This window comes from Eutrema salsugineum, unplaced genomic scaffold (assembly GCF_000478725.1).
Source record: "Eutrema salsugineum unplaced genomic scaffold, Eutsalg1_0 scaffold_9, whole genome shotgun sequence".
In the NCBI taxonomy this organism is placed as follows: Eukaryota; Viridiplantae; Streptophyta; class Magnoliopsida; order Brassicales; family Brassicaceae; genus Eutrema; species Eutrema salsugineum.
The window spans coordinates 4,684,598-4,711,530 of record NW_006256342.1 but is presented as its reverse complement, the minus strand read 5'-3'; the positions used below and the strand labels follow the sequence as shown (position 1 = coordinate 4,711,530).

At 39.2% G+C, this 26,933-nt stretch overlaps 6 protein-coding genes across 9 annotated transcripts; 4 read left to right on the top strand and 2 right to left on the bottom strand.

Moving 5' to 3' along the window:
* The first annotated feature begins 624 nt into the window (after positions 1-624).
* LOC18008134 (paired amphipathic helix protein Sin3-like 4) lies at positions 625-7,608 on the top strand. 2 transcript variants are annotated; one of them, XM_024156495.1, is made up of 22 exons: positions 675-736; positions 1,047-1,149; positions 1,319-1,477; positions 1,578-1,764; positions 1,846-1,944; positions 2,025-2,180; positions 2,278-2,602; positions 2,756-2,886; positions 2,989-3,064; positions 3,152-3,181; positions 3,288-3,508; positions 3,616-3,770; positions 3,899-4,026; positions 4,118-4,372; positions 4,466-5,110; positions 5,208-5,872; positions 5,959-6,059; positions 6,149-6,287; positions 6,375-6,527; positions 6,617-6,783; positions 6,864-6,963; positions 7,067-7,608. In XM_024156495.1, the coding sequence occupies exons 3-22, from the start codon at positions 1,338-1,340 to the stop codon at positions 7,226-7,228; spliced, it is 4,035 nt and encodes a 1,344-aa protein (XP_024012263.1). In that variant the 5' UTR covers positions 675-736; positions 1,047-1,149; positions 1,319-1,337; the 3' UTR covers positions 7,229-7,608. The 2 variants fall into 2 exon arrangements, with proteins under 2 accessions (XP_006390928.1, XP_024012263.1); XM_006390866.2 differs by lacking the exon at positions 1,047-1,149 and having other exon boundaries at positions 625-736.
* LOC18008139 (DExH-box ATP-dependent RNA helicase DExH15 chloroplastic) lies at positions 7,560-12,038 on the bottom strand. The gene is made up of 8 exons (XM_006390867.2): positions 11,541-12,038; positions 11,286-11,461; positions 11,084-11,197; positions 10,875-10,983; positions 10,697-10,783; positions 10,317-10,435; positions 10,044-10,224; positions 7,560-9,953 (listed from the first exon to the last, which is right to left on the bottom strand). Exons 1-8 carry the CDS (start codon positions 12,021-12,023, stop codon positions 7,701-7,703), a joined length of 3,522 nt encoding a protein of 1,173 aa, XP_006390929.1. The 5' UTR covers positions 12,024-12,038; the 3' UTR covers positions 7,560-7,700.
* Positions 12,039-12,866: 828 nt separating this feature from the next.
* On the top strand, positions 12,867-15,694 carry LOC18008140 (pyruvate dehydrogenase E1 component subunit alpha-2, mitochondrial). Its single transcript, XM_006390865.2, has 8 exons — positions 12,867-13,630; positions 13,714-13,793; positions 14,133-14,210; positions 14,659-14,754; positions 14,845-14,916; positions 15,044-15,097; positions 15,187-15,252; positions 15,374-15,694. Exons 1-8 carry the CDS (start codon positions 12,940-12,942, stop codon positions 15,416-15,418), a joined length of 1,182 nt encoding a protein of 393 aa, XP_006390927.1. The 5' UTR covers positions 12,867-12,939; the 3' UTR covers positions 15,419-15,694.
* Positions 15,695-17,620: 1,926 nt separating this feature from the next.
* On the top strand, positions 17,621-19,262 carry LOC18008130 (probable galacturonosyltransferase-like 9). The gene has a single exon (XM_006390864.2). It carries the CDS (start codon positions 17,827-17,829, stop codon positions 19,030-19,032), a length of 1,206 nt encoding a protein of 401 aa, XP_006390926.2. The 5' UTR covers positions 17,621-17,826; the 3' UTR covers positions 19,033-19,262.
* A 908-nt stretch (positions 19,263-20,170) lies between these two features.
* Positions 20,171-23,394, top strand: LOC18008131 (protein WVD2-like 7). Of its 3 annotated transcripts, XR_002899665.1 has the most exons (7): positions 20,171-20,353; positions 20,786-20,863; positions 21,044-21,772; positions 21,845-22,282; positions 22,394-22,455; positions 22,596-22,698; positions 22,829-23,394. XR_002899665.1 is itself a non-coding variant. In XM_006390863.2 (6 exons), exons 2-5 carry the CDS (start codon positions 20,822-20,824, stop codon positions 22,424-22,426), a joined length of 1,242 nt encoding a protein of 413 aa, XP_006390925.1. In that variant the 5' UTR covers positions 20,171-20,353; positions 20,786-20,821; the 3' UTR covers positions 22,427-22,455; positions 22,596-23,394. The 3 variants fall into 3 exon arrangements, 1 of the variants encoding a protein (XP_006390925.1); XR_002899670.1 differs by lacking the exon at positions 20,786-20,863; XM_006390863.2 differs by having other exon boundaries at positions 22,596-23,394.
* A 108-nt stretch (positions 23,395-23,502) lies between these two features.
* On the bottom strand, positions 23,503-26,696 carry LOC18008133 (putative L-type lectin-domain containing receptor kinase V.1). The gene is given in 5 exon segments (XM_024156854.1): positions 23,503-23,984; positions 24,062-24,596; positions 24,598-25,042; positions 26,489-26,561; positions 26,564-26,696. Coding segments are annotated over 5 exon segments (1,668 nt in total).
* Between the last annotated feature and the right edge of the window lie 237 nt (positions 26,697-26,933).

The following is a 26,933-nucleotide window of genomic DNA, read 5'->3' as shown; positions in this document are numbered from 1 at the left end:
GAATTTACTAATTGTAGCACATGACATTGATAGTTTGATTTATATTTTTTTACCGGACCTTCCTAGTTTATCCTCAAAATCTCCCAAAAATCACAAAATTGCCACTAAAATTACATAATCCCAAATTGCGAGGTCCCAATCCAATCCCTAGCTCTGCGCCCTAATCCGCAGTTTTAATCTCACCGGCTATAACCGGTAACCCAACCTATTAGCAACCTAGCAACGGCTGTCTATAAGTTGTTTTTTCATATTTTTTATTCAATTTTTTCCATTCATCGATACAAAATATGTTTCTACTTTCTACCGTATTTACTGATACTTTTGGTATTTTTATTTCATCTAAACAAAATAAAAGATGATGAAGGAAAAGGAAGCAATAAAAGAAAATGTTTTTAAAAAAAGAGGAAATGTTTTTTTAAAAGGAGGAAATGTTTTCATTTAGTCTTTATTTAAAAATTAAAATCAAAATAATGAAACAGTAAGAGGAATAATGTTTTTTCTTCTAATTAATTAAAAAACGGTCTTAATTAACTAAAAACTACACCATATAAAAGAAAATTACATTTACGTAAAAAAAACCTTAGAGAAGTCTCTCATCTTCATCATAAATTTTTGTTAGTTTCTTTCTTGCTTGCTGCAAATTTTTTTGTTTAAAGTCTTGTTGTCTCTCTGGTGTGTTTCCGTGTGCGGTAAGGAGGAAGCTTGTGCTTGTAGACTTGTGTCTCTACGCAATTCGGTAACTCTACCATGATCTTTCTCTTCTTTCCTTTTTCTTAATCCTGTTTCTTTTTTCTCTTTTGTGTTTCGTTTTCGAAGCGTTTTATTTTAATTTCTTATCTCGAAGCGCCGTAATGTGAAAAATAATCCAAAGATTAAGTTAAGATCGAATTTTCAGCTTCATTGTTTCCAACTCCTTTTCGATTTCGCTTTGATTGTTCTCTACTTGCTAGATCTACTGCTTGTTTTGTTTTTTGTTCTATTTGGATTGCCTTCAAGTTCGATTTCTTCGGATGTGATTTTGTTTATGTTGATTGATTTTTTCCCAGTGTTCTAAAGATTTGATATCTAGTCAAAGATCAAAGGGGTTTTAGTCGAGAGATTGAATTTGCTCAAATCAGAAGACTTGTTGTTTCCTCGAGCTGCTTCAAGGCAAGCTTTGAATTGGTGAATTGAGTTTTTCCTTGTCGTTGTTCTGTAATCTTGCGCTGATCTATTGACGAAGTTTCTCCTAAGTGTGGTTTAATGTCATTGAGGAACAGTGATCTGTTTTTGCTGCTGAAAGTCTTTTGCTTTCTCTTTGTTTCTTTGGTTAATGAAGCTCTGGCCAATTAGAAACCATGGTTGGAGGAGGGAGTGCACAGAAGCTAACAACAAATGATGCGCTTGCATACCTCAAGGCTGTCAAGGATAAATTTCAAGATAAACGCGAAAAGTACGATGAGTTTCTTGAGGTCATGAAAGATTTCAAAGCTCAAAGGTATATTTTTTTGCCTCATTTTTTAGTTCAATCTCTCTGTCCAGATAATACTCTTGTGGTTTCTTGGGAGCTAAATCTGATGTTACTTTTTGAACTGTAGAGTTGATACTAGTGGTGTCATCTTGAGGGTGAAAGAACTCTTCAAGGGTAACCGAGAACTGATTTTGGGATTCAATACTTTCTTGCCAAAGGGATTCGAGATAACCCTCTTACCCGAGGATGACCAACCTCTACCAAAGAAGCCTGTTGAGTTTGAGGAAGCTATTAGTTTTGTCAACAAGATTAAGGTTGATAATTTGTTTCATGTGGTGCACTTCCTCTTTTTCCTCTCTTTGCGACTTGCCTCTTAACGATCATTTAATCTGCAGACAAGGTTCCAAGGCGATGACCGTGTATACAAATCGTTTTTAGACATTTTGAATATGTATAGAAAGGAAAACAAGTCCATTACTGATGTCTACCAGGAGGTATGTTCCTGTAGCTTTTTTACGGTTTTCATTGTTTTGGTTTGCTCTTCTTGTCGTGGGTTGATATGCCTATCTTGCAGGTGGCTATCCTTTTCCGGGACCATGAAGATTTGCTTGTGGAGTTCACTCACTTTCTCCCTGATACTTCAGGAACTGCCTCTACTAATGATACTGTAAAAATGTCAATACGTGATAGAGGCATTAAATCTCTTCCCACCATGCGGGACTCTGACAAGGTTCCTCTCTCTGTTTTTTTTCCTTCTTGAAATAATTGTGATATACTATTGGATAATCGATACTCAAAGCCATCACTTGTATGCGGTTTTGTTGCAGAAGGAACGGATTATTACTCCACATCCTGACCGCGACCTCAAAGCTGAACATATGGACATAGACCATGAAAGATCTTTGATGAAAGAAAGTAAAGAAGAAATTAGACGCATTGACAAAATGACTGATTACATGGATGACAGAGACAGGAGAGGTTATGGAATAGATAACAGAGGTCTTGAACACGATAGCCAGAAAGAGCAGTTCCTCCACAGTAAAAAGAAGCTGACACTTAAGGATGATGATTCTCCTGAGATTTCAAATCAGGCTAGAGAAGGAGACAAGTTTTGTGGAGCCATTGCCACTTCATCTACTTATGATGATAAAGGTGCTAGGAAAAGCATATCCCTCCATTTTCTTATTTTGTACCTTCAGAACAACTCAGTGTGACTATTGATTTCTGAGATAGTTAGGAGTTGCTTGATTTCTTGCAGCCTTGTCTGCTATTCGTTGTGTTCTGACATAGACTTTGTGATGACAGGTCATATCCATGAACTTGCTTTTGTTGATAGAGTGAAGGCAAAGCTTAATACCTCTGACTACCAAGAGTTCTTACGATGTCTTAATCTCTTTTCAAAGGAGATAATCAGCCAACCAGAGTTGCAGTCTTTGGTATGTTTTCTTGCCTGACTCAAATTTGCTCTCTGCTTGCTGAATCTGAACAAGATTTTGAGAAATCTTATGGAATTTTCCGGACATATATTCTTGTATCAGGTGGGCGATTTAATTGGAGGATATCCAGACCTTATGGATGCCTTCAGAGTCTTTTTGGTTCAGTGTGAAAAGAACGGTAATCAGGCAAACTTGTGCTTCTCTTATTTCAATTCGCACGTTAAAAGGTTATGATTTGAACCTTTTTTGGTTTTTCTTTCTGTAGAAGGATTACTCTCTGGTATCGTAACTAAGAGTAAGTCTAGCAATTTTTGTAACATACGTCTGATGTTTCTCTTTATGATCAAGCAAGTTGAAGAGAAATCATCTTAGCTCTAACCATTGGATTGCTGTGACGACAGAGTCCTTGTGGAGTGATGGCAAATGTCCTCAACCTACGAAGTCACAGGACAAAGATACTGACCGAGAACGTGAGAAGCTTGAAAGGTTTAGAGAAAGAGACCGTGAGAAGGAGAGGCTTGAAAAGGCGGCAGCGAGCCAGAAATGGGCTAAACCTATCAGTGAACTGGATCTTTCAAACTGTGAACAATGCACTCCTAGTTATCGGTTACTTCCAAAGAATGTATGCGGCTACAGACCTACAGTTCATCATGAACGAATCTTCTCCTCTTGGTTTAGTTTATTTTTTTTGGCTTTATTAGTTAATGTTCATATTTTGTTTTCTTGTAGTACCCAATTCCTATTGCAAGCCAAAAAATGGAGATTGGTAGCCAGGTGCTTAATGACCATTGGGTCTCCGTCACTTCAGGAAGTGAAGACTATTCATTTAAACACATGCGCAAGAACCAGTACGAAGAGAGCCTCTTCCGATGTGAAGATGACAGGTTCGTGATTAATTTATACTAATGGACCACTTCTTTGTTCTCTCGATCAAAGTCTTGACTGTTATTTGTTGAGCGTGTTCTTGGAGTAGCTTGGATTTGGTGAATATTTATTTGTTCCTGTGCTTTAGGTTCGAGCTAGACATGCTATTAGAGTCTGTGAACTCGGCTACGAATCGAGTGGAAGAGTTATTGGCAAAGATTAACAGTAATGAACTGAAAACAGATACTCCCATATGTATCGAGGATCACCTCACAGGTATACATATAAGTTGGAGTGAACAACAGCATCATAAAGTTTGAACTCTTCGCTTTGTGGCTGCTGAAATTTGTATGTTATTGTCTTGTAGCTCTAAACCTAAGATGCATAGAACGGTTATATGGAGACCACGGGCTCGATGTGATGGATTTGTTAAAGAAGAATGCCTATCTTGCTTTACCTGTAATACTGACCCGTTTGAAACAGAAGCAAGAGGAGTGGGCAAGGTGTCGCTCTGATTTTAACAAAGTCTGGGCTGACATATATACCAAGAACTACCACAGATCACTTGACCATCGCAGTTTTTATTTCAAACAGCAGGACTCAAAGAATCTGAGCACGAAAGGTTTTTCTTTTCTCATTACCCATTACTCAAATGAGTTACATCTGCCTGCAAAGTGTTTACGGATTTCTTACGTACTACTATCTTTCAATGCAGCGTTGCTTGCAGAGATAAAAGAGATTGCTGAGAAGAAGCGTGCAGAAGATGATGCACTTCTTGCTCTTGCGGCTGGAAATAGACGTACTATTTGCTCCAACATGAGTTTTGATTATCCAGATCCTGATCTTCACGAAGATCTGTATCAGCTGATCAAGTATTCATGTGGAGAAATGTGTTCAACCGAGCAGTTAGATAAGGTAATGAAGGTATGGACAGAATTTCTGGAACCAATGTTTGGTGTTCCTTGTCGCCCTCAAGGTGCTGAAGACCGAGAAGATGCTGTCAAGTCTACGAATCAGAATCTAAAAAGTGGTAGCCCAAGCGAGGGCAGTCCTCAAAATGGAGCTAGTGTTGCCAACTCAGTCCGGTCAAATGGCCCTCGAAAAGCCAGTGAAAGTAATCAATTGCGGCAAGCTAGTGATTTGGATAGAGATGTCACTGCGAGTAAGACCTCAGATGCCTTATTATCATGTGACAACACTCAGAATGATAAAATGCCGAAGAATCTAACCACACATGACGAAAAGCTCGAAACCAAACAAGCTGTTTCTTCTATTGAACGTATGCATAGCTCAAATGCACCGCCTGTGGATGGATTGCTACCTCAAAGGAATGGAAAAACCAGCATTTTATCCATTGCCGGTAAACACTTCAGACTCTTCTTGTTAATAGTACTCTTAAAATTTTTCTTGTTTTCAGATGATGAATGGTATCGTTGTTCCCTTTTTTACTCAACCAGGGCTTAGCAATAGTAATCCAAAACCTAGTGCTGTAACCAATGGAACAGAGATGGAGTTGAAGCCAAACCACGTAAACGGGCCACGCTTAGAGGTATTTTCAAATGGGACATTGGCCGAGATATCAAGTACTCAGACCAAAGTCGAAAGAGAGGAGGGTGAGCTTTCTCCAACAGGGGATTTTGGGGAAGATAATTTTGCAGTTCATGCAGAGAATGACGTGGAGGCTCTCAGCAAAGGTAAAGAGATTGCTGGAAACAACTTAAACCAGAGGAGTAGTGGAGAGAATGATGCTAATGGCAATGAAGAAGAAGGGGATGAAAGTGCCCCAAGATCATCAGATGGAAGCGGAAACACATCCCAGAATGGTGATGTTTCTGGAACTGAGTCTGGTGATGGTGAAGATTGTTACCCTGAAGATGATATGGAACATAATAACAAGGCAGAAAGCGAAGGTGAGGCAGAAGAAGGCATGTCTGATGCTCATGATGATGCTGCAGGAGATAAGGCTGTGTTGCCCATTTCAGTGAGAAACATGCTACATGTGAAGCCTCTGGCAAAGTATGTCCCTCCAGCTTTGCGCGATAAGGACAAAGATGAATCTCAGAAGAGCTCTCGAGTGTTTTATGGGAATGATTCGTTTTACGTTCTTTTCAGGCTTCATCAGGTAAAATGATCAGTATATTCAAATCTGCTACTCAATGAGGCTGAAGTTATCTGTTACACTAACATTTCGCTGTTACTTGTTAACAGATTCTGTATGACAGAATATTATCAGCAAAAATCAATTCATCGTCTCCAGAGAGAAAGTGGAAGACCTCAAATTCAACAAACCCTGCGGATTCATACGCCAGGTGACTTTCCCTTGCAATTTTTTATTATGCAATCACCACAGGATGCATCTTTGTTGCTGCTTATACATCTAGTTTTGGTGTTGGAACAGATTCATGAATGCTCTCTACAACTTGCTTGATGGCACATCTGATAATTCAAAATTTGAAGATGATTGCCGAGCAATTATTGGAACGCAGTCATATGTTCTCTTTACATTGGACAAACTGATCTATAAGCTCATCAAGCATGTAGGTTTTTTTACCCTCTTTTGTTACATTCTTGATATCTTTATTTATCCTTCACTTGTGATTCAACTGACCAATGTGATCGTTCAGCTCCAAGGAGTAGCAGCTGATGAGATGGACAACAAACTACAACAGCTATATTCATATGAGAAAACCCGGAAGCCTGAAAAGTTTCTCGATGCTGTTTATTATGAAAATGCTCGTGTTCTTCTTCCTGATGAAGATATATACCGCATCGAATGTGTAAGAATTATTTCCACAGTTTTGAACCAAGCTAGCTTATGATCCATGAACTTCATAGGATGTGTATCTTTGTGCTTTTATTTCTGCAGAAACTATCTACACCAACCAAACTCTCTATTCAGCTTCTGGACTACGGATATGATAAGCCTGATGTGACCTCCATATCCATGGACCCAGCTTTTGCTGCTTACCTTCACAATAACTTCCTTTCCTATCAATCCAATGTGAAAGAAAATCCTCGAATCTATTTAAAACGGTAAGAAGACAGAGGACTATCCCATCTTTCTAAAAGATAATGAGTAAACTAATCAGAAGATCACACTCTTTTTTCCGCAGGAATAAGCGTAAAAATGGTGGTGACGATGAACTGTGCATCACGGATCGAGTTAAGATTATTAACGGTTTGGAATGCAAGATCACATGCAGTTCTTCAAAGGTACAGTGCCTTTATTTTCTGCTTACATCTGTGAGTTGCCACAATAGCAACTTTAAGCACATCTCTATAAAAAGATTTTACGATTGTTTGGTATATCCTGCAGGTCTCGTATGTGTTAGACACAGAGGATGTTTTGCATCGTGCTAAGAGGAGGAAAGTTTTGAACCAAAGCGGCTCAGCTCTCAGACAGGACCCTGTTTCCAGTGGTTCTTTAATTAACCAAAGGAGGATACAAAGATACCAAAAACTTCTCACCGGCCAATGACATTTCGCAGTTACCACCATCAGAATTCAGAAGCTCGGGAATAGAGCAACTTCACATTCTTTTAGAGACACAAGGTTGCCATTCTCTGGTTGTTTCGGCATTGAGCTTTGTCAGGAGAGAAGAAATTTAAGATTGCTCTCACTTCTGTTGCTGGCTCTGGTCCCTGTTGAAATATCACAGAAAATAAAGAGGGAAAGAGGGGAGATTCGAAGGAATATACTGAAAGGACTAGCTGCCCAGGACTTCAAGTCTTTTTTCCAGAATTGTGTATATATGCTTTTGTATGTTGTTGTAACATTAACTCAAAATTCCTCTTTTGTTTACTCCTATTCTTTCCCAACAATTAATCACCTGAATGGAAATTTGTTCTGTATCCCCAATTCTTACATATGCACTTCTTGCACACCCAAGGCTCTAATGTTTTTTTTTTGCCAAAGGGTCATTAAAGACATAGCGAACGTGTGGAGACTCCTTAACCGGCAAGCTCACTGATTGGTGGGCGGTCCATGATGTCTGCTGCAGCTGCTGCACTACGTTGCAGGGTCGGGTCAATATCAGGCAACTTAGGAATCTGAGCCAAGAGATCAATGGTGCGTCGTAACAGACGAGCAAGATCACCTTCGTCCATTGCACATTCCATCATCATTTCTTTCCAACTTAATCCAGAAGCCCAAGCTTCAACCATACCAGAGAACTGAATGTCCAAACAACAAGAAATCTCAACCTCGTGCTTCTCTTGAAGCTTTATAAGAGAGCTTCTTTGTTCTTCTAAGAAATTTACCACATCTACTACTGTATCAGATGGCTCGTATATATAGTTGTTGTCTCTCCACGGTCGAACTTTTATGCCTTCACAAACTAAACTTGCACATACACCAGCTAGTTGAGGAGGCTTGAGATCCACCAAGACTTTATTCCGGAGCACCATTGCAAGCCAGAGCTCGTTTTCTCCTCGGATTGCAGCAGCTGTTTCACCCAGAGGAAATATCAAGTGTGTGTTAATGTCTAATGCTCTGCTTTCGTGAATCACATTGCTTATGCGCATGAAATCTTTCCAACCAGACGGTTCGATCTGCTCTAAACGGTTTATGAGGCGTCTCGATCTCGCCTTGAGCCGTTTCATCTTCTCAACCGTCAGCTTAGCGTTCTCTAGAATTTTCTTATATTCTCTGAACCCTGCCGACCGAGATATCCTCTTCTTCAAACGCGACACTTTGCTCCTTTGTTCCTTGTATTGTTCTGCGGCGTTATCATACTCTTGGGACATATGTAATACCTCGTCTTCTTCGGAAAGGCTGCTTAGGACAGGTACGTTTAAACTCCATGACCATGTCTCTAGAGATCCTTCCATTCTCCACAAACTTCCAAGTTCAGATTCAGCTAGTTTATCCCACTGCATATCTGCCTTATCCAAGAGAGTCTTCATGATTTCTCGAGGCAAAGAATCTCCCAGCGCTAGAGCAATGTTAGGGAAACCAGTTCTGTAGACAGTTCTTATCCACTTCTCAGTAAAGAGATACCATGAGTTATCAGAGCCAAGAGCCACGTAGTAAGATGGTTGAACAATAGGCTTTTCAGGTTCATCAGACGCCAACTCATCCTTGATTACGTTCAAGCCAAAAGACTCATCCAAAGACATCATCTTCTGAAGTTTGGAACCAGTAAATGAATCAATATGTCCTAAATAAACAGCGGGGACTGACTGCTGCATCCCTTCAGAATCCTTGAACTCCAAACAAATAAATGGTAAGTTTCCCTCTTCCATCCCTTTTAAAAGCGGTTTTAGAGCTGAGAACCTTTCGAGTTCCATCTTTCTTCGTAGTTCAGTACGCTTGCGTTTCTCTTCCCGCAGCTCTGCCTGAAGAACAGTAATCTCCTTGTATTCCTTCGCTGAGAGAAGTTTCCTACTCTTCTTATCTATTGCTTCATCGCTTATTTCTGATGTCAGAATCTCGATCTTCTTGTCGATTTCTGCAAGTTCCTCCTTAGCAGCAACCATCACATTGCTGCTCACATAGTTTCCAAAACTCTTCTCAACTAATTTCTTGGCTTCTTCCAGACTTCTCCCGGCTTGTAAGACTTTCCCGTCCTCAGTTCCATTTGATTTACGAGTAACTTTTGAACCAGCTACAAGATTTAGCACCATTCCATATGAAGCAGTAAACTGTGACACGAGAGGTTTTACTCCAGCAAAGACAAGTTTACAGCATTCTTCAGCGCCTTCAAAAGCAGTCTGAACCAGCACAGTGTAACCCTTTTCATCAATGCCTCTGCGTCCAGCACGCCCCGCCATCTGGAACAATTCGTTAGGACCCAACTGTACTCTTTCATTACCAGCCTTTTTTGTCAGAGACGAAATAACTGCAGTTCTAGCCGGCATGTTTATTCCAGCAGCAAGTGTCTCAGTAGCAAAGACAACCTTAACAAGCCCGCGCTGAAACAATTCCTCGATGAAAGATTTCCAAAGAGGTAGACATCCTGCATGATGAGCAGCAATTCCCCTTAGCAGTCCTTTCTCTGCACTCTCTCTCACTGCATCTGGATAAAGAATGCGAAACTTCCTCAGTGCCAGCTCAACCTCACCCTTCTCGCAATCATCTAAAAGCTGAAAATTTTCAACATACTGCACAGCTGCATCACATCCTCTACGGTTAAAAATGAACCATATCGCTGGTAACATATTTTTTCCCTGGAGATGCCATAATGTGTCGCTAATTTGAGGTACCTAGAAATTTCAAGACTCAGCTCAGTCATTAACTTGTCATGAGAAGTTAAAAAGTCATATTCAAATATATAAGGAAGTATAATGTAAGACCTGTGAACGGCGAATCTTGTTTATCTCATTCTTTGAAAGAGGATAATCAGAAATGTTCATGAGGCTGTTGTAGCTCGTATCACCTCCTCGTTTTCTTGACCTCCTTCCCCTACGCCCCTCGTCATCATCACGATATCTAGCTTCTGAGGCAGACAGTTGCAAATAATTGAGAGACAGCTTCCTGCTCCAATTAATAAAGCATCTTCCAATTATTATCAGAGAGAAATATTCTACACTACATGTTGACGATAAAAGCAGTGTTGAACATGTTACCTATTTACATGTGTCCCTTTCTCATCAAGCAGAGGTACTAAAGAATGTTTTGTTGAGAAGTACCAGGTTAATGGAACTGGACGTCTTGTCGATGTTACCAACTCAGTCTTACCATGTATCTAAGGAAAAAAACACAACGGCCAGCTAACACATCTTAGATAACCAGTGGCTAATGAATCTAAGGATAACTGCAGTTGCAATAGTTGTAGTTTACGGCTTGAGTACTTGATCAGCAAAAAAAGTAATTACGTTGCTTAACAATAGAAGGTAAATGAGATAATGAACATGGCATTAGGTACACTGTTATATCTCCTTACGATAAGGACATGATAATAGAAAGCTGCAATGCATTCCCATAGGGAAAATGTCTAAAAACACACCTCACCAATCCAACCAGCTAATTCGTCTGGGTTTGCAACAGTGGCTGATAGGCATATAAGTTGAACCTCCTTTGGGCAATAAATGACCTGAACATATTAATGAAACCAGAATTCAAATGAGACACTCCGCGGATAGTCTTTTGGAGGAAAGAAGAGAAACGGTGGAAGAAGAACTCACTATCTCTTCCCACACAGTTCCCCTAGATATATCGCTTAAATAATGAACCTCGTCCAAAACAATTGCATCAACATGAAACAGTCCAGTTCCTGAAGAAGCCATTCCAACACTAAAAAATTCCGAGCACAAAAAATTGGTGTTAAAGAAGCTCCTAACAAGTCCAGGTACACAGAGAGATGCAGTTTGATATAACTCCAAATGAGAAACACCTTTGATACAACATGTTGCGGAGAATCTCTGTAGTCATGATCACAATCTGAGCCTCTTTGTTGATGGCAGAGTCACCTGTGAGTAGACCAACGTTATCGTCGCCAAATGTCTCCCTAAAAATCAACAGCAAAACCACATTTCAGCGACTAAAGTTGCTTCCCAAAACTTACTAAAATAAATGTAACGAGAGTTACAAACGACCTAAACTCGCGAAACTTTTGATTAGAGAGTGCTTTAAGCGGTGTGGTATAGAACAACCGGCGACCTCGAGCCACCGTGGCAACAGCCGCTGCTTCAGCTATCAAAGTCTTCCCACTGCTCGTGGGAGCAGAAACCACCACAGAAGAACCTCTCAGAAAAGCCTCAATAGCCAATCTCTGGCCAAAACGATGCAATTTTAGATTTCAAAACCTCCAATTCCAAAAAAAAAAAAAAGACTTGAAAGCATAAGCAAACCTGAAACTTGTCGATACGAAAATCGTAGATGGAAACGAGTTCATCGATATCAATCATCTCAACTCCAAAATCTCGTACAAGACTACGAAGCTTCTCCACTCTCTGCCACCTAAACTCCACGCGTTGCCGAGCCGATTCCGCAGGCAAATCCACCGAGAATTCGGCTTCGTCGTCGCTGTTTCGAGTTTCATCAGTAATATCGTCATACTCGTCCGCGGCTTCATCATCGCCGTCGTCGTCATCCTCCTCATCTTCTTCTTCCTCCTCCTCTTCCTCCTCGTACTCCTCGGAGAGCTGAGACTGCGACGGTGACAGAGAATTCAAGGATTTGAAGGAAAGATGTCCCAAACGTGTTGGACTGAGGACTAAGGATTTGGTGAAGCAAAACCTTGGGGAATGAGAGAGAGGAGAAGGATGGAGAGAAGGAAATTGGAAGAATTTGAAGGAAGAAGCTGTGAGGGAGACGACGGGAAGAGTGTTCATGTTGAGCGCATTTGCGATTTGATATTTTTTTTGCCTTTTGGATATTACACACCCAATAATTAATTCATTTTTCCCGGTTTTGATTTTTCCATAATATTACACGTACAAAAAAAAAACTATCTAGTTGGATGAGTTTTGTGACTCCTTTTTTTTTGAGTTTAGTGAATTTGTCAAATCGGTAAATAGACTAGTCAATGAAAAATCAACACATTACATATTTGAGAAGGAAAAAAAAAAAGAAGAAGTCAACATATTCTTTTAGGTTTTAATTTTAAACATCTGATTAATCGGTCTACATCGCATAAATTTATAAATTTACAATCATTGCTTTGATGAAGATTTGTATAAGTAAAAATATTCTCTTCATTTTTTCTTCAAAAGTCAAGTCACTAACTGAAGCTTATATATTTGAATTTATAAAAAATATTAGGTTTATTTAAAAATCCTCTCCAACCAAAGAGTAATGTCTAACAAAAAGTTTAAATATTGGTTAATACAGTAATAAACAGCAGAATTTTTTTTTGAAAAGGTCCTTACAATAAAAATATATATCAACTATACATACTTTAAGCTATTAAATTCTTACAAATAAGAGCTGAAAGAGGTTAAAAAAACTTACAACTTAAAAGTCTAAACAACATGAATAATCTATATATTTAAGAAATAAATAAATAAATAAGTTGACAAAAAAAAAAAAAAAAAATTAGGTAGATTCTTGCATTTGGGCATTTGAAGAGAAAGAGGCGTTAGAATTTGGAAAAACGCCCTTTTGCGATACGAAAAAGCGTTGACATCTCTTTCTTTTTATATCTTCTTCTTCACTTGCCTTAGCTTTTATTCAAATCACTCAAAATCAGAAACATTCGTCTTTTTTTTCTCCTTCTGTGCTCCACAAAGCAAGCTCTCAACGGCGGAGATGGCACTATCACGGTTCTCTTCTCGATCCAACACTCTCCTCCAGCCGTTCGCCACCGCATTCCCCGTCGCTCTTCGCCGCCAGATTTCCACAGACACCTCACCATTAACAGTCGAAACCTCAGTCCCATTCACATCTCATCTCTGCGAAGCTCCCTCACGCGCCGTCGAGACCTCATCCAAAGAGCTTCTCTCCTTCTTCCACGACATGGCTTTGATGCGGCGGATGGAAATCGCCGCCGATTCGCTCTACAAAGCCAAACTCATCCGTGGATTTTGCCATCTCTACGACGGTCAAGAGGCCGTCGCGATCGGTATGGAGGCAGCGATTACCAAAAAAGACGCCATTATTACTTCGTATCGAGATCACTGTACGTTTCTAGGTCGTGGTGGAGGGCTTTTCGAGGCGTTCTCTGAGCTTATGGGAAGAAAGACGGGTTGTTCTAAAGGCAAAGGAGGATCTATGCATTTTTACAAGAAGGACGCTTCGTTTTACGGTGGTCATGGGATTGTTGGTGCTCAGGCTCCATTGGGATGTGGTTTGGCTTTTGCTCAGAAGTATTCAAAGGATGAAGCTGTGACGTTTACTTTGTACGGTGATGGTGCAGCGAACCAGGGACAATTGTTTGAGGCTTTGAATATTGCAGCGCTTTGGGACTTGCCTGCGATTCTGGTTTGTGAGAACAACCATTGTGAGTTGATTTTTTGACTTTTGTGTTTTTGTGATGGATGTGGTGTAGTGAGTACTGTGTTGATTGGAATGTTTCTTATGCAGATGGGATGGGAACGGCTGAGTGGAGGTCAGCTAAGTCTCCAGCTTATTTCAAGCGTGGAGACTATGTTCCTGGCTTGAAGGTGAGATTGAATTTGTGTATATAATCTTCATCTTTGAATGGTGCAGTGTAGTTATCCTTCGTTTGGTTGTTGTACAGTAGACTTGTGCAAATTAGATTTCTAGATATAGGGTAGGAAATGGAGTTTAGGATCAGGATTTTTTACACAAACTGAAAGAGGAAAGACAAAACCTTTTTATCAGAACTTTTTCAGGAGGAATTGACAGAATTTTTTTTGTTCAAAGTCTCTATCTTTTTGGTTGACCTAAAGAATCAAAGTCTTTGTTTTTTTTTGGTTTGAGGGAGTGCGACCTTGAGGTAAGTTAGCTTATTTGTGACAATAATCTGTTTTGTGTTCTAGGTGGATGGTATGGATGCACTGGCTGTAAAGCAAGCATGCAAGTTCGCCAAAGAACACGCACTCAAGAATGGACCTATTGTAAGTCTTTGCACTATGAATTCCCGTCTCTTTTCTTTCGTGTCCCCTCTTGTTGTTTCTTTGAATGAAATCGGGAGAATTCTCCAATAATTTTACGAAACAAATCTTAATCAGGCAATCAGTTCGTGCTTGCATGTATCCTTTGCGAGCAACATTGATTGCTTTTACAGTTGTACTTGGCCGGGATTCTGGATTGAATAAGGTTGTGTTTGAATGAATAGAAAGGAGAAACTTGTCTCTGTAGTATCTTTGTTTATCCCACAAAGTTACAGCATATGGCCGTCTGTTATTTTCCTTTTCGATGGGAGTGAGCTTTTGATTAGGATACATGCATTTTTGGTCTTGCAAGTCTGGACATTTCTTTCTAGTTACAGTAATGTTATTGATTTTATTAAAATTTCTGAAACTAAGGGCAGTGACCATCATAGCTTTGCCTTTCTTTGAGCAGATCCTTGAGATGGACACTTACAGGTACCACGGTCACTCTATGTCTGACCCAGGAAGCACTTACCGTACACGTGATGAGATCTCAGGCGTGAGGCAGGTTAGTTAATCTCTTATCTTATAGGAATAGTGCTCAATCATTTAAATTTCAACTTTTTAAATCTGTATACGTGTTTCTTGTGGCCTCCAGGTGCGAGATCCAATTGATAGAGTGAGAAAGTTGATCGTATCTCATGACATAGCTACGGAGAAAGAGCTTAAGGTACTCACTCAGACATAATAAATCCTCTCATCTTCTGTCAGAAAACAATGGATTATTAGTTTATTACTCCTCAGTCCTCATGGGGGAATATGTAAAAGAATGATGCGCTCTTTATTTCTTACTTTAGGATATGGAGAAAGAAGTGAGGAAAGAGGTAGATGCAGCGGTAGCTCAGGCCAAGGTACGAACCTAGCTTTTACTTCAACTACTTGTACATCAGTTACCACCATTTGTTGAAAACATATTCTCTTATTATATGTGTGTGTTCAGGAGAGCCCGATACCGGAATCATCAGAGCTTTTCACAAATATATACGTAAAAGGTTTCGGATCTGAGGTAACTTTCCATTCCTTCATATCCATCCTTTGAAGACAAACCTTGGCATTAATAAAACCTTTGTTTGATATTTATTGAGTTTGAGTTGTGTTAATATGCATTTCCTCTTTGCAATTTGCAGTCTTTTGGAGCAGACAGAAAGGAACTGAGAGCAACACTTCCATAAATTATGGTCCCGGTTATGCCCATCACAGATCCGTCTCTTAGATTCATCCTAACCGCAACTCCTCCATGAGATCCCGGTTCAATGAATCCCAAGACCAACTTAAAAATTGCTCCAAACATTTTTGGTTTTCAACTCAATTCAAGTGTAGATCCTGTTGTTTCAGTTTCTCAACTTCTTTTTAATTAACTCTACTTGATTGATTTCAACACACATTTAAGTGCAAACTGGGTCTAAACTCAAAAGCATTGATTCTTTTAATGAAAGGAACGATTATTACCTCCTAATGTTGTTTCCTAGTGATACTAACTCCCACAGACGAATAAACGGATAAATGTGGACGTTTTTGTTCCTCTAAAATTGAGGATCTTGTATATCTATCTTAGAACAAGAATCAAGCATGAATTGTTTTGCCTCGGAGTTGGGATAATAAGCAGAGATGAGAAGAGAAGGCAAAGAGCTGGTTATTGCTGGCTTTGTTTGTCTTGTTCTAGGTGTCGCATGTAGTTAATATAAAAGCAAGTGGAGAGGTGAAGACAAAGTCTCAATGAACCCGTGTTGTACTCGCTAAGCAAAGCATCATTCGTATTTCGCAGTAATTCGTTAAATCATAAATTGTCACATACCAAACAGCACATTTATTATTTCCAAAATTCAAGAAAAAAAAGGGAAAGCATCTACCTTCTCCGTCCGTATCCAAGACGACATCATTGTTACACCACCTAACTTTGCTTTATATTACTATCCCAACATGAGCTAATTCAAAAAAAAAAAAACATCAGCTAATTCTTACGTCTCTACCAAATTCCAAACTTGATTTCTTCTCTCTCTTTTTTTTTATCCTTTTTTTTGCTTACTACTTCTTATCATGACATCTATGGGGCAAGAAAAAAATAAAACATATTTTTTCCTAATTTCCCGCAGTGGAAATGTTTACGTGTGCTTGATTGAGCTTCTTGTCAAGAAGTTTTCGTCATTAGTTTGGTTGGGTGTTTCTATTTTTATTTTTTTTGGTTTGGTTAGGTTTTTCATGAGTACATGGCAGACAATTATAGTGCTTATAGTCAAAATACATGAAAAAAATGAATGCAAAGAACTCAAGTAATCATAAAAGAAGGTTGGTTCTTTACTAGCTTGTTGAAACCATAGCATTAGCTAATTCACACTAACAAATATTTAGTTTATTAAAAGGAAAAGGGGGTATTATAATCAGATTTTTTTTTCTAATATATAACCAGATTTTCGCTCGACGGTATCTTAAAACTCCAAATGTTAAAGAATTTTCTCCTTCACACAAAAAAGGGAGTATTTTCGAAATGTTGTTCGCAACAAAAAGTACGCAGCAGGACAAACGAAATGGAATTTTTTCTTTAATTTTGGGTAATGAAATTCCTCTTTATATTATAATTAGTTACGATAATTTTATTTATTCAGTGGCACTAGTCACACAATAAGTTGACAAAAAATAACACATTTATTAAGTGGCACCACGCAACGAGAATATTCGTAGTGTGAGACACGCTCGCTACTCAGTATTCCAAAAACAACAAATGCAACAAAGGAGCATTAAAACATTTTAAAGATAAATCATTACTTTTTCCAATATTTAGATAACTCATAAACTTAGTCTGTTAAAATCTAGAAATCCAAAAATTACCTTGTTTGCGTAAACAAAATAAAATATTTTTAGACATCAAATTTCCTTTTCTTGTCCAAAAAAATTCTTTAGAAAAAATTTTGTCGTAATCAATCCATTTACCGTAAGAAATTACTACTACTGGTCAGAAAAATGAGCGTGCGTGGCACGTGAGAAAATTGGGGGTTGGAGAAACGAGTGATCAGCCAATGAAAAGCCTCCTCATCGTTCAATCTCAGCCGTCCACTTTGGTATCGAGCCCATACAACTTTAAGAGAATCCAGCTGGCTCCATCGTGTTCACAGCTGGCACAAACCGATCACAAGTTTCCAAAAGCCACCATTCAATTTTCATCTTACGGTACACCAAACCATAGACAATCAAAAAAATGCTCTGCTTCTCATTTTAATTACCGAGATCTTGGATTATTAATTGTTAATCCCATCAGTTGAATCGGTAATTACGTTGGGATTGATCATAAAACACTTTCTCTTTAACGACGAAGCCCAAAAAAAAAAATTAATATATAACGACTAAGCCACATCACTCTCTTGCTTTCAAAGCGCTTGGAAGAAACTTCTCTCTAAAAAGCCAAATAAAAATCCAATAATCTTCTTCTTGTTCATCTTCTTGCTCTTTTATACATTCTTGAACTATTTTCAGTAATTATTTACAGAAGCTTCACAGTTCTTGAAAATGCTAAATCAGTAGAGCAAGAAAGCACAGATCTTTACTCTACTCTCTCTCTCTCTCTTTCAACTCGAAAGATTAAACGATGAGAGAGGAGGAGAAAACGCGTTTTCTGAAAATGCGGGTGCGTTTTCCGATGAAATCAGCGGTTTTAGCTTTCGTCGTCTTTTTGGTGTTTATTTCGCAGTTCGCCGTCGGAATACGGTTGGTTCCGGGGAGGATCGCCGCCGTCTCCGCCACCGTCGGCAACGGGTTCGACCTCGGACCATTCGTGGAAGCTCCGGAGTACCGAAACGGCAAGGAGTGCGCGTCGCAATCGTTAAATAGAGAGAACTTCGTGTCGTCTTGCGACCCTTCGCTCGTTCACATCGCTATGACGCTCGACTCAGAGTACCTCCGTGGCTCAATCGCGGCCGTCCATTCAGTGCTCCGCCACGCGTCGTGTCCAGAGAACGTTTTCTTCCACTTCATCGCTGCCGAGTTTGACCCGGCGAGTCCACGCGTTCTGAGTCAACTCGTCCGATCGACTTTCCCGTCGCTGAACTTCAAAGTCTACATTTTCCGGGAAGACACCGTCATCAACCTCATATCCTCATCGATCAGACAAGCCCTCGAGAACCCATTGAACTACGCTCGAAACTACCTCGGAGACATTCTTGATCGCTGCGTCGACCGAGTCATTTATCTCGACTCGGACATCATCGTCGTCGACGATATCACCAAGCTGTGGAACACGACGTTAACCGGGTCAAGAATTATCGGAGCTCCGGAATATTGCCACGCAAACTTCACCAAATACTTCACCTCAGGTTTCTGGTCCGACCCGGATTTATCCGGATTCTTCTCGGGTCGAAAGCCTTGCTATTTCAACACGGGAGTGATGGTGATGGATCTTGTTAGGTGGAGAGAAGGGAATTACAGAGAAAAGATCGAGACTTGGATGCAGTTACAGAAGAAACGAAGAATCTACGATCTTGGTTCGTTGCCACCGTTTCTTCTCGTCTTCGCAGGGAACGTTGAAGCAATTGATCATAGGTGGAACCAGCACGGTTTAGGAGGAGACAATGTACGAGGAAGCTGTAGGTCTCTGCATAAAGGACCAGTGAGTTTGTTGCATTGGAGTGGGAAAGGGAAGCCATGGGTTAGGCTTGATGAGAAGAGACCATGTCCTTTGGATCATTCATGGGAGCCGTATGATTTGTATGAGCATAAGATTGAGAGAGCTAAAGATCAGTCTTTGCTTGGCTTCTCTTCTTTGTCTGAGTTAACAGAAGATTCAAGCTTTTTGTGAGAGAGTATGTGCAAGTCAAACATTCTTTTTTTACGTTATGTTGTAGTTTCAATACATTTTTTTGGTTGTGTGCACAAATTTGATTAGCGAGAGAGAGGAAGAGAGAGTTTGTAAAACTAGTTAGGAGAATTCCTTTTGGATACAATTGTTTTTTTTTCATATGTTCTGCTGATTTCAAATCTGTCTTGTAAGCATTTGCATAAGAAATCTCAATTTTCACCGTTGAGATACATTTTTTTCAGACATATAGCAAGAGTTGTCTGCGTGAATGAATTACTTTGTCAATACTTTTTTTTCAGACATATAGCAAGAATTGTCTGCGTGAATGAATTACTTTGTCAATGTAGATTTCATATTTGACTAATATGTATCTCGAAGTGGTTACTTGAAATTGTTAAAGAAAGATGTCCGTGAGGATGAAACAAAGTGAAATAAATGAAGGAGAATGGAGAAGAAGCGTTACGTTATTTGAATCTGGTCTTTTTAGACATTAAAGGCTTGGCTCCTCGGAAATATAAGTTTTCAAACTGGAAAATGGACACACAATTTATAACTCTTCTTCATATCTTTAAGTCTCTCCACCATTTGTCAAACTTACATCACTATTAAACTTTTTTTCTGAAGACTCACCTTATACTGCATGATTTGGGTTATTTTGGTTTCTGGACTGAGCTGATCTGGGCTGGGCTGAGGTAGTCTTTGCTGGGCTTTGTTGGTCAGTTGGCTTTTGAAAAGAATTTCTACTACTCCAAGTATAATATTTTTTGTGTAGTCTTCACACAGTGAAAGATTGTGAAAGCTACGTGAACAAAAAAAAAAGAAAATTATAAAAACTTGATGTACAATATAGTACCTTTGACTTTGATGATTACCACCAACTAGTACTTAGCTATCAACATTAGTCAGTTAAAATAGTTAATAATCATTTGTCCCCACTCCACATAATCGCATAACTAGGTGAAAGTACTGTAGTATCTTCCCTTAACTTCTCACTTTCTAACACTTGTTACTTTACTATTTTCCGACAAAGGTCCCACCATCTCTTGTCTTCACTGCTCATCCTTGTGTCTGATCTCATATCTTCTTCTTCTTCTTTTTCTTCGTCTCTCATTTATCTTTTCTCTCTCAAAATCTGCATTTGGAATTTTCGTCTTAAGATCAATACTTCGTTATAATCTTCCTCTTATGTTTTTTCCCCCACAAAGACTCCAGCTTTGAAAAGGCATTGGTGAATCTTTACTTTGACAAGTGTTTCAACTTTTTGTTTCCATCGTCATTTTAGAAACTATACAAAGTTTTGTGGGTTATCTTCACTTTTCAGGTGAGCTTATAAGATTGCCTCTAGATTCTTTCTCTCTCCTGCTCTCTTTTTGGATTTGGAATGATATTTTCTTAGCTCCAATCACTGATTAGGGGTTGGGCTCTTTCTTTGGTTCTTCAATTATTGAAGCTTAACTTTGGCTCTTTCTTCAGTTAATTTCAGAAGAATTTAACTTTGCTCACCATGAGGGGTTTCCAATTCTGTGAAATAGTTAAAAAAAAATAATAATAAAGTAGCAACCAATTTACTAAACTGAGATTATATGCTTTTCCTCTTTCTTTACCTTTCTTTTTATAAAATTTTCTGCAATGTGCATATATAAGAACCTTCACTTATTGGCTGTAAAAAATTGGTATTATTTTAGCCAAGTCCAAGCTGATATTCGTTTATTCTTAGCTTGTTCAAGTTTGGAAGTGATAAGAGTTTCTTTAGTTTTGTGGGGATTAGGAATCTTTCTGGTGAGCATTAATGGGGGATATGGAAGTTACTATTGCCAATGGTGAAGATAAGGTAATGCCCATTTGTAGACATCAACGGACATCAACATAACTTGCTATAGACTGTTTTAGTTTATACTTAATCTGTGACTAAAAAGGTTAATTGACGTTATCATCAATGTCCTATGATCTGTTACGTATATGTGTGGTTAATTAGTTAGGTGTTTAAATGAACTTGTTTGTGGATAAACAGATAATGACTGCTACTTCATCAAATCCGGATATGCAAGTGTCTGTTTCGTTTGGTAAATTCGAGAATGATTCACTTTCATGGGAGAAGTTTTCGTCTTTCTCTCCCAACAAGTACTTGGAAGAAGTGGAGAAGTGTGCAACTCCAGGATCAGTAGCACAGAAGAAGGCTTATTTCGAATCACATTACAAGAAGATCGCTGAGAGAAAAGCCGAGATCATCTTGGAACAGGAGAAAAGATTAGAGAGGAATGCATCTTTCAGGCCAACTCTTCAAAACCGTGGAAATACAGACAATGAAAATGACTTTTCGGTTATGATAGAGTCTAATGCCTATTATGGATCTAATGGCGTGATTACTTCTGAAGAAGATAAGTTTGAGACCGGCATTGCTACTGAAATGAATGAGACATGTAACCATGAGCCTCCTGAAGAAACTATGAATTGCAAGGAACGTCAAAACTCGGTTGATGCTAGGGAGAAACTTGAAGAGGTTGTTTGCATTGAGGAAAAACAAGAATTGATTGTCCAAGTGGAGAACAAAGAGAAACCAGAAGAGGTTGTTTGTATGAAGGAAGAAGTAAAGGAAGAAATGAAACAAGATATTTCATCAAAGGATACTGGCGACATGATTGAAACAACGATGAAGGAGACAAAGAAAGAGAAAGATCATTATCTAGTTAAGAAGACAGATAAAAATGTGCGAACAAACCATAGAAGAAGCTCTCCCAAGGTAATACCATAAGCTTCCTTATATTTGTTATATTTCATACTTTCTTCAAATGACTGTATCTCGGTCTTGCAGCCTAATCAGGTGAACAAGAAACCGGTAGTGAACGAGGTTGTAACGAGTAGAAAAAGTCAACCAAGCAAGGAGAAAAACATGATAAAGGCAACAAATAAAGCAGCATCAGCTGTCTCAAAATCCCCAGGGTTTTCAACTCCAAGAATGTCCAAGCCAGCTTCAACAATCAGTTCCATATCTACTTTCCGCTCTTCAGGAAAGAAGGAAAATGGCTCGACTTTACCGAGAAAGAAACAAACCGCTCAAAAGACATTACACACTTTTCTCAACCTTGGTCAACCGGGCTCTGAACCTACGGCTCTTGCTACCAACAGAAAATCCTTGTTCATGGAACAAATGGGAGATAAAGACATTGTTAGACGTGTTTTTAAAACTTTCCAGCAGAGTTTTGACCAAATGAAACCTTCTGATAATGGGCAAGATACAGCTCCAAAGCAGGTATAGTATTTTGCTATTTCAAATGTGTTAGAGATTCTGCTGGTTATTAACTAAACAGCAGCAGAATCTGCTCCAAAGCAGTCAATGATTGCTGCCTATGTTTTATACCAGGTTCATGCAAAGGCAACTAGTGTCTCGAAGTAAGCTACTTCTGGTCTGAAAGAAAATGGCAGGTACAACTGGGATTTATGATATCTTTCTTAGTTATAAATCATATTTATCTTCTTTTTGCTCATGCATCAACATCTAGTGTTTGCTAAAAACTCATCATGTCTTGTTTGAGTCCTAAAGTTGTGTTCTTTTTCTGAAACAGGCTTGCGAAATCTGATGGCACGGAGAAAAAAGGTTCTAACTCTCACCGTTCTTCATCGTTTATAACAAAAAGCAATGGGACACCGACAGTCAAGAAACAGGAGGTAACATATCTGATGAGCAAACCAAACTGTATCCACCATTTTACCTCTGAGATAGCAACGTGATGGTTGAAGAATGCGCAGTTTTTCTAATCACTGTGTCCTCACACTGATATTTCTTCTCCAAATTCAGCTCTCCAGGCCTGAAGAAAGAGCTGTAGAGAGGATACGCTTTCAGGCGAAACAAAAGGCATTACTCATAAGGGCTTCTTCATTTATGAGCCTCACAAGAGAACCTTGTGCACTGCTTTTCATTAACACTGATCATTCCTGTCTAATCAGGCAAAAGCAACCAATGCCACAACTCGGACGCGCAATCTTGATCCAAAAGCAAAATCCATGCAAGGACCTCTCCCAAAAGGCTCTTCAGACCAAGTACGATGATGTGGCATTCCTCGTTTTGTGACCGATGAGCATTGTTTTTTCCGATCTCCTGGAGGGTTCCATGGTATGTGACTAAACCACAAGGCAAAGATCTTCACCAACGGTCATCAGAATAAAAAATCAAGTATCTCCAAGCTTTCAGGCGATTCTTAAGAGGTAAAAAGTCAATGATGTTTGTTATATAGAAAAGTTACCAAGTAACAAAAAGATTAAATGTCTTCTGTGAATGCATGTGTACAGAGTCTATAGACTATAAAAGTGAGAATGCTGTTATTTTCTCAATAAGGAGAACATAACTGAAAACCAATCCTATTATTTCCACTGTAAATGTTTTTATTGTCACCAGGACTATAGACTTGTTACAGAGACTTACATTTTCAAAAGAAATCAAGAACCTGCAAGACTATATGGTTAATAATCTTTTTAGCGTCCATGAGAGACAAAGGATTCAGTAAAGGTCAAGGGAGCGATGGAACTGGACTCAGGAGAATCAGCTGCTTCACCTGAGGCATCAGTGCTTCCACTAATTTCTCGAGCCTTCATAATTTCAAGTAAGTTATGAGGAAGCTGAGAAACATTGTCCATGAACTGAATGACGCTGGACATGCTTGGCCTCATGGCTGCTACCGGATGCGAACAGAGTAACCCGAGTTTCAGAACAAGTTCCACTTGCTCCTCAATATACTCATGCCTTATCTTATTATCAAGAACCTGCATTAAATTTCCATTCTCCCAGCACTCTAGTACCCAATCAGTCAGTACCATCTCACTTTGCGATGCTCGTGACAATATGGGTTTGCGACCGCAAGTAATCTCTAGCATAACCACTCCAAGTGCGAATACATCTGATCTTGTACTTGCCTTTCCTGTTCTTGAAAGCTCAGGTGAGATATATCCAAGAGTACCTTTGAAGTAGAACATTGTGAGTGAAAATATATTTTTTGGAGTTAAGTCTTTTAATACATATAAGCATGAGAGGTACCTGACACATGAGAGGTCTGAGGATCAATCCCATGATCACAGAGCTTCGCGAGGCCAAAGTCACCAAGTTTTGCGTTCATAGTTTCGTCAAGCAGGATGTTGGCTGGTTTAATGTCCCTGTGGATAATCACCTGCACCCATTGTTGGTGCAGATAGCAGAGTCCAGAAGCTACATCTTTGATGATCTTGAATCTTTGTGACCAATCAAGATTTTCATTTTTCTGGTGGTAGAGGAACTTATCAAGGCTTCCTTTCGGCATACAATCATACACCAAGTAGAGTTCACCTTTGTGTCTGCAGTAGCCTTGGAGCCGAACTAAGTTAAGGTGTCTGAGACGCCCAATGGTAGCGATCTCAGCAATAAACTCTCTCATGCCCTGTCTTGAATCATGAGAAACCCTCTTCACCGCGATCTCTATGTTGGACACTGGTAATGTACCCTTGTAGACTTTCCCAAACCCTCCTCTACCGAGAAGCTCGGTATTACTGAAACCCTTTGTGGTAATGTGTAGATCTTTGTAAGCAAACCTATGAGGGACCAAACTGCACCTCCCAGTCCTCGAGAACTTCCAGTAGCTTCTTCCTATTCAGGAAAAGCTATAATCCAAGACTCAAGAAGATGAGTATGGTGACGCCTGATATAGTCAAAATGATGGTCAAAACCCCGTTCAGACTCTGGCTCCATGGCTTACTGTCATCTTTAAAGTAACCTGCTGAAGCAGCCATTTCTGACTGTAAGTTGTTTATGTCTACACCAACATGGATATCAATGTCATCGAACTGAGAGCTTTGGAAGGTAGCAAGGTCAACAGCTACTATATGATTATTGGGATCTCTCATGGAATAAACGTTGGACAAACCTTTCGTAGGAGAAAGGGCAAAGGAAAGTCCATCGCCGTAGCTAGTTCCATAGACTATAGCGAAAATGAAGGTGGTGGAGAAGGAGTAGACGTTACCGTTTACAGAGTCCTTGAATCGCAGTTGGAAATTGTAGAAAACTTGACCAAGTGTTAGAAACATGGTAGAATTCGTAAGACTTATCAGGCCCATTACTGTCTAGATTTGCTGATCCACATGTATATAGGTATCTGTTGAAGTATCCATTGAAATTGAACTCTCCACCAATTGGCTCTGAACCTTGACATACTACGTTCTTGGGGAAGAACAGCATCAACAAAAACAACAACAACATCATTATTGACTTGTTTTGGAAACAGAGCCAGATGTTCTTGCAAAGATGGCAAGAAAGAAGAGATTCTAGGAGGAGAGAATAGACCAATGAGAAGAGTTTAAGAGTCAGAGTCATACTTCTTGAATTTATCATTCAATTCAATTCTTAGTTAATTATTTTTTCTACTCCACAAGATTCAAAGTCATACTTCCTGAATTTATCAATCCAATTTTCTGTTGACTCGTTCTTTCAAGTTTCAATATATATGAATTATCCAGTTACGCAAGATGTGGACAGTCTGGGAATTTTCAGGTTTGTTTGTTCTTCCTTTCTTGGTTACTTAATTGATTCTTGTCCATTATACTGTAATTTTGCAAGAGACGAAACAATTTAATACGTTTGCAATATGGACAAAGACTTACTAATGCTCTGTTTCGAGGCTAGACTTACTAATGCTCTGTTTCTAGGCAAGATTATGTTGACTAATAAGGTTACTAATAATGGAAAGAAAGAAACTACCTTATTTTATTCATTCTACAATCTCAACTTTTCAGCATAATAAGATCATTAGTTAGCGTCCACGAGAGACAAAAGATTCTGTCATGATCGAAGAAGAAACATTACTACTAGCCCCCGGAGACTCGGTTGCTTCACCCAAAGCACCGAATCCTCCATCGATTTTTCGAACATTCACAAGATCTAGCAAGTTATGAGGAAGACTTGCTACACTGTCTAAGAAATTGGATTACCCACGACATGCTTGATCTCTGCACTCTCTGCTACTGGATGCGAACAAAACAATCCCAGTATCAAAACCATAGTTACTTGTTCCGCAAGATGCTTGTGCCCTATCCTCTCATCAACCACCTGCAGTAGATCTCTACTTTCCCAACATTATAGTACCCAATCAGCCAAAACCATCTCGCTGGCTTGTCCTCGCGGCTCGATGGGTCTTCTTCCACAAGTTATCTTCAACATGAACACTCCGAATGCAAAAATATCAGAGCTTGTGCTTGATTTCCCTGTTCTTGAGAGCTCTGGTGATATATACCGAATGCAGTAACAATACCATACCTTCAATAAGTCCAATGATCTTTGATTGATTGATTATAATTAATGAACAGAAAAACGCAAACTTACCTGCGACATTGGAGGTTTGCGAATACATTTCGTGGCCACACAGCTTTGCAAGTCCAAAATCACCGAGCTTCGCATTCATAATTTCATCAAGAAGAATGTTTGCTGGCTCAATTTTGTGGGAATTGGTTAAAAACTTGACCAGCTCCTCCTTGTGTCTTTGAAGTTATGAGTTTAAGCAAACCGTCCGGTTTAGATCTGCAACTCCATCAGTGTATAAGTAGCCGTTGAAGCTAAACTGTCCACCGGTTAAGTCTGAGCCTTGAGAGACTGCGTCCATGGGGAAGAAGAACAAGAACAAGACCAACATCACCAGTAGCAGAGACATGATTGTGTATAATTGTGTTGGAAATTTGTGGAATGGTTGGTTCCTTTTAACGGGTTATTTATAAGCATTCAAGCAAACATTTGATGATGAAAAAATTATGTTAACCAAGACTTTTCCATGTTAAACTCATTTTTTTCTTGGCTAACACGTTACTAGACTTGCTATTGAGAAAAAAGGCAAAGAAAGTGCTGCGATAATTCGTAAAGTTGAAATTTTGCTTTAAAACTCTGCTTAGTG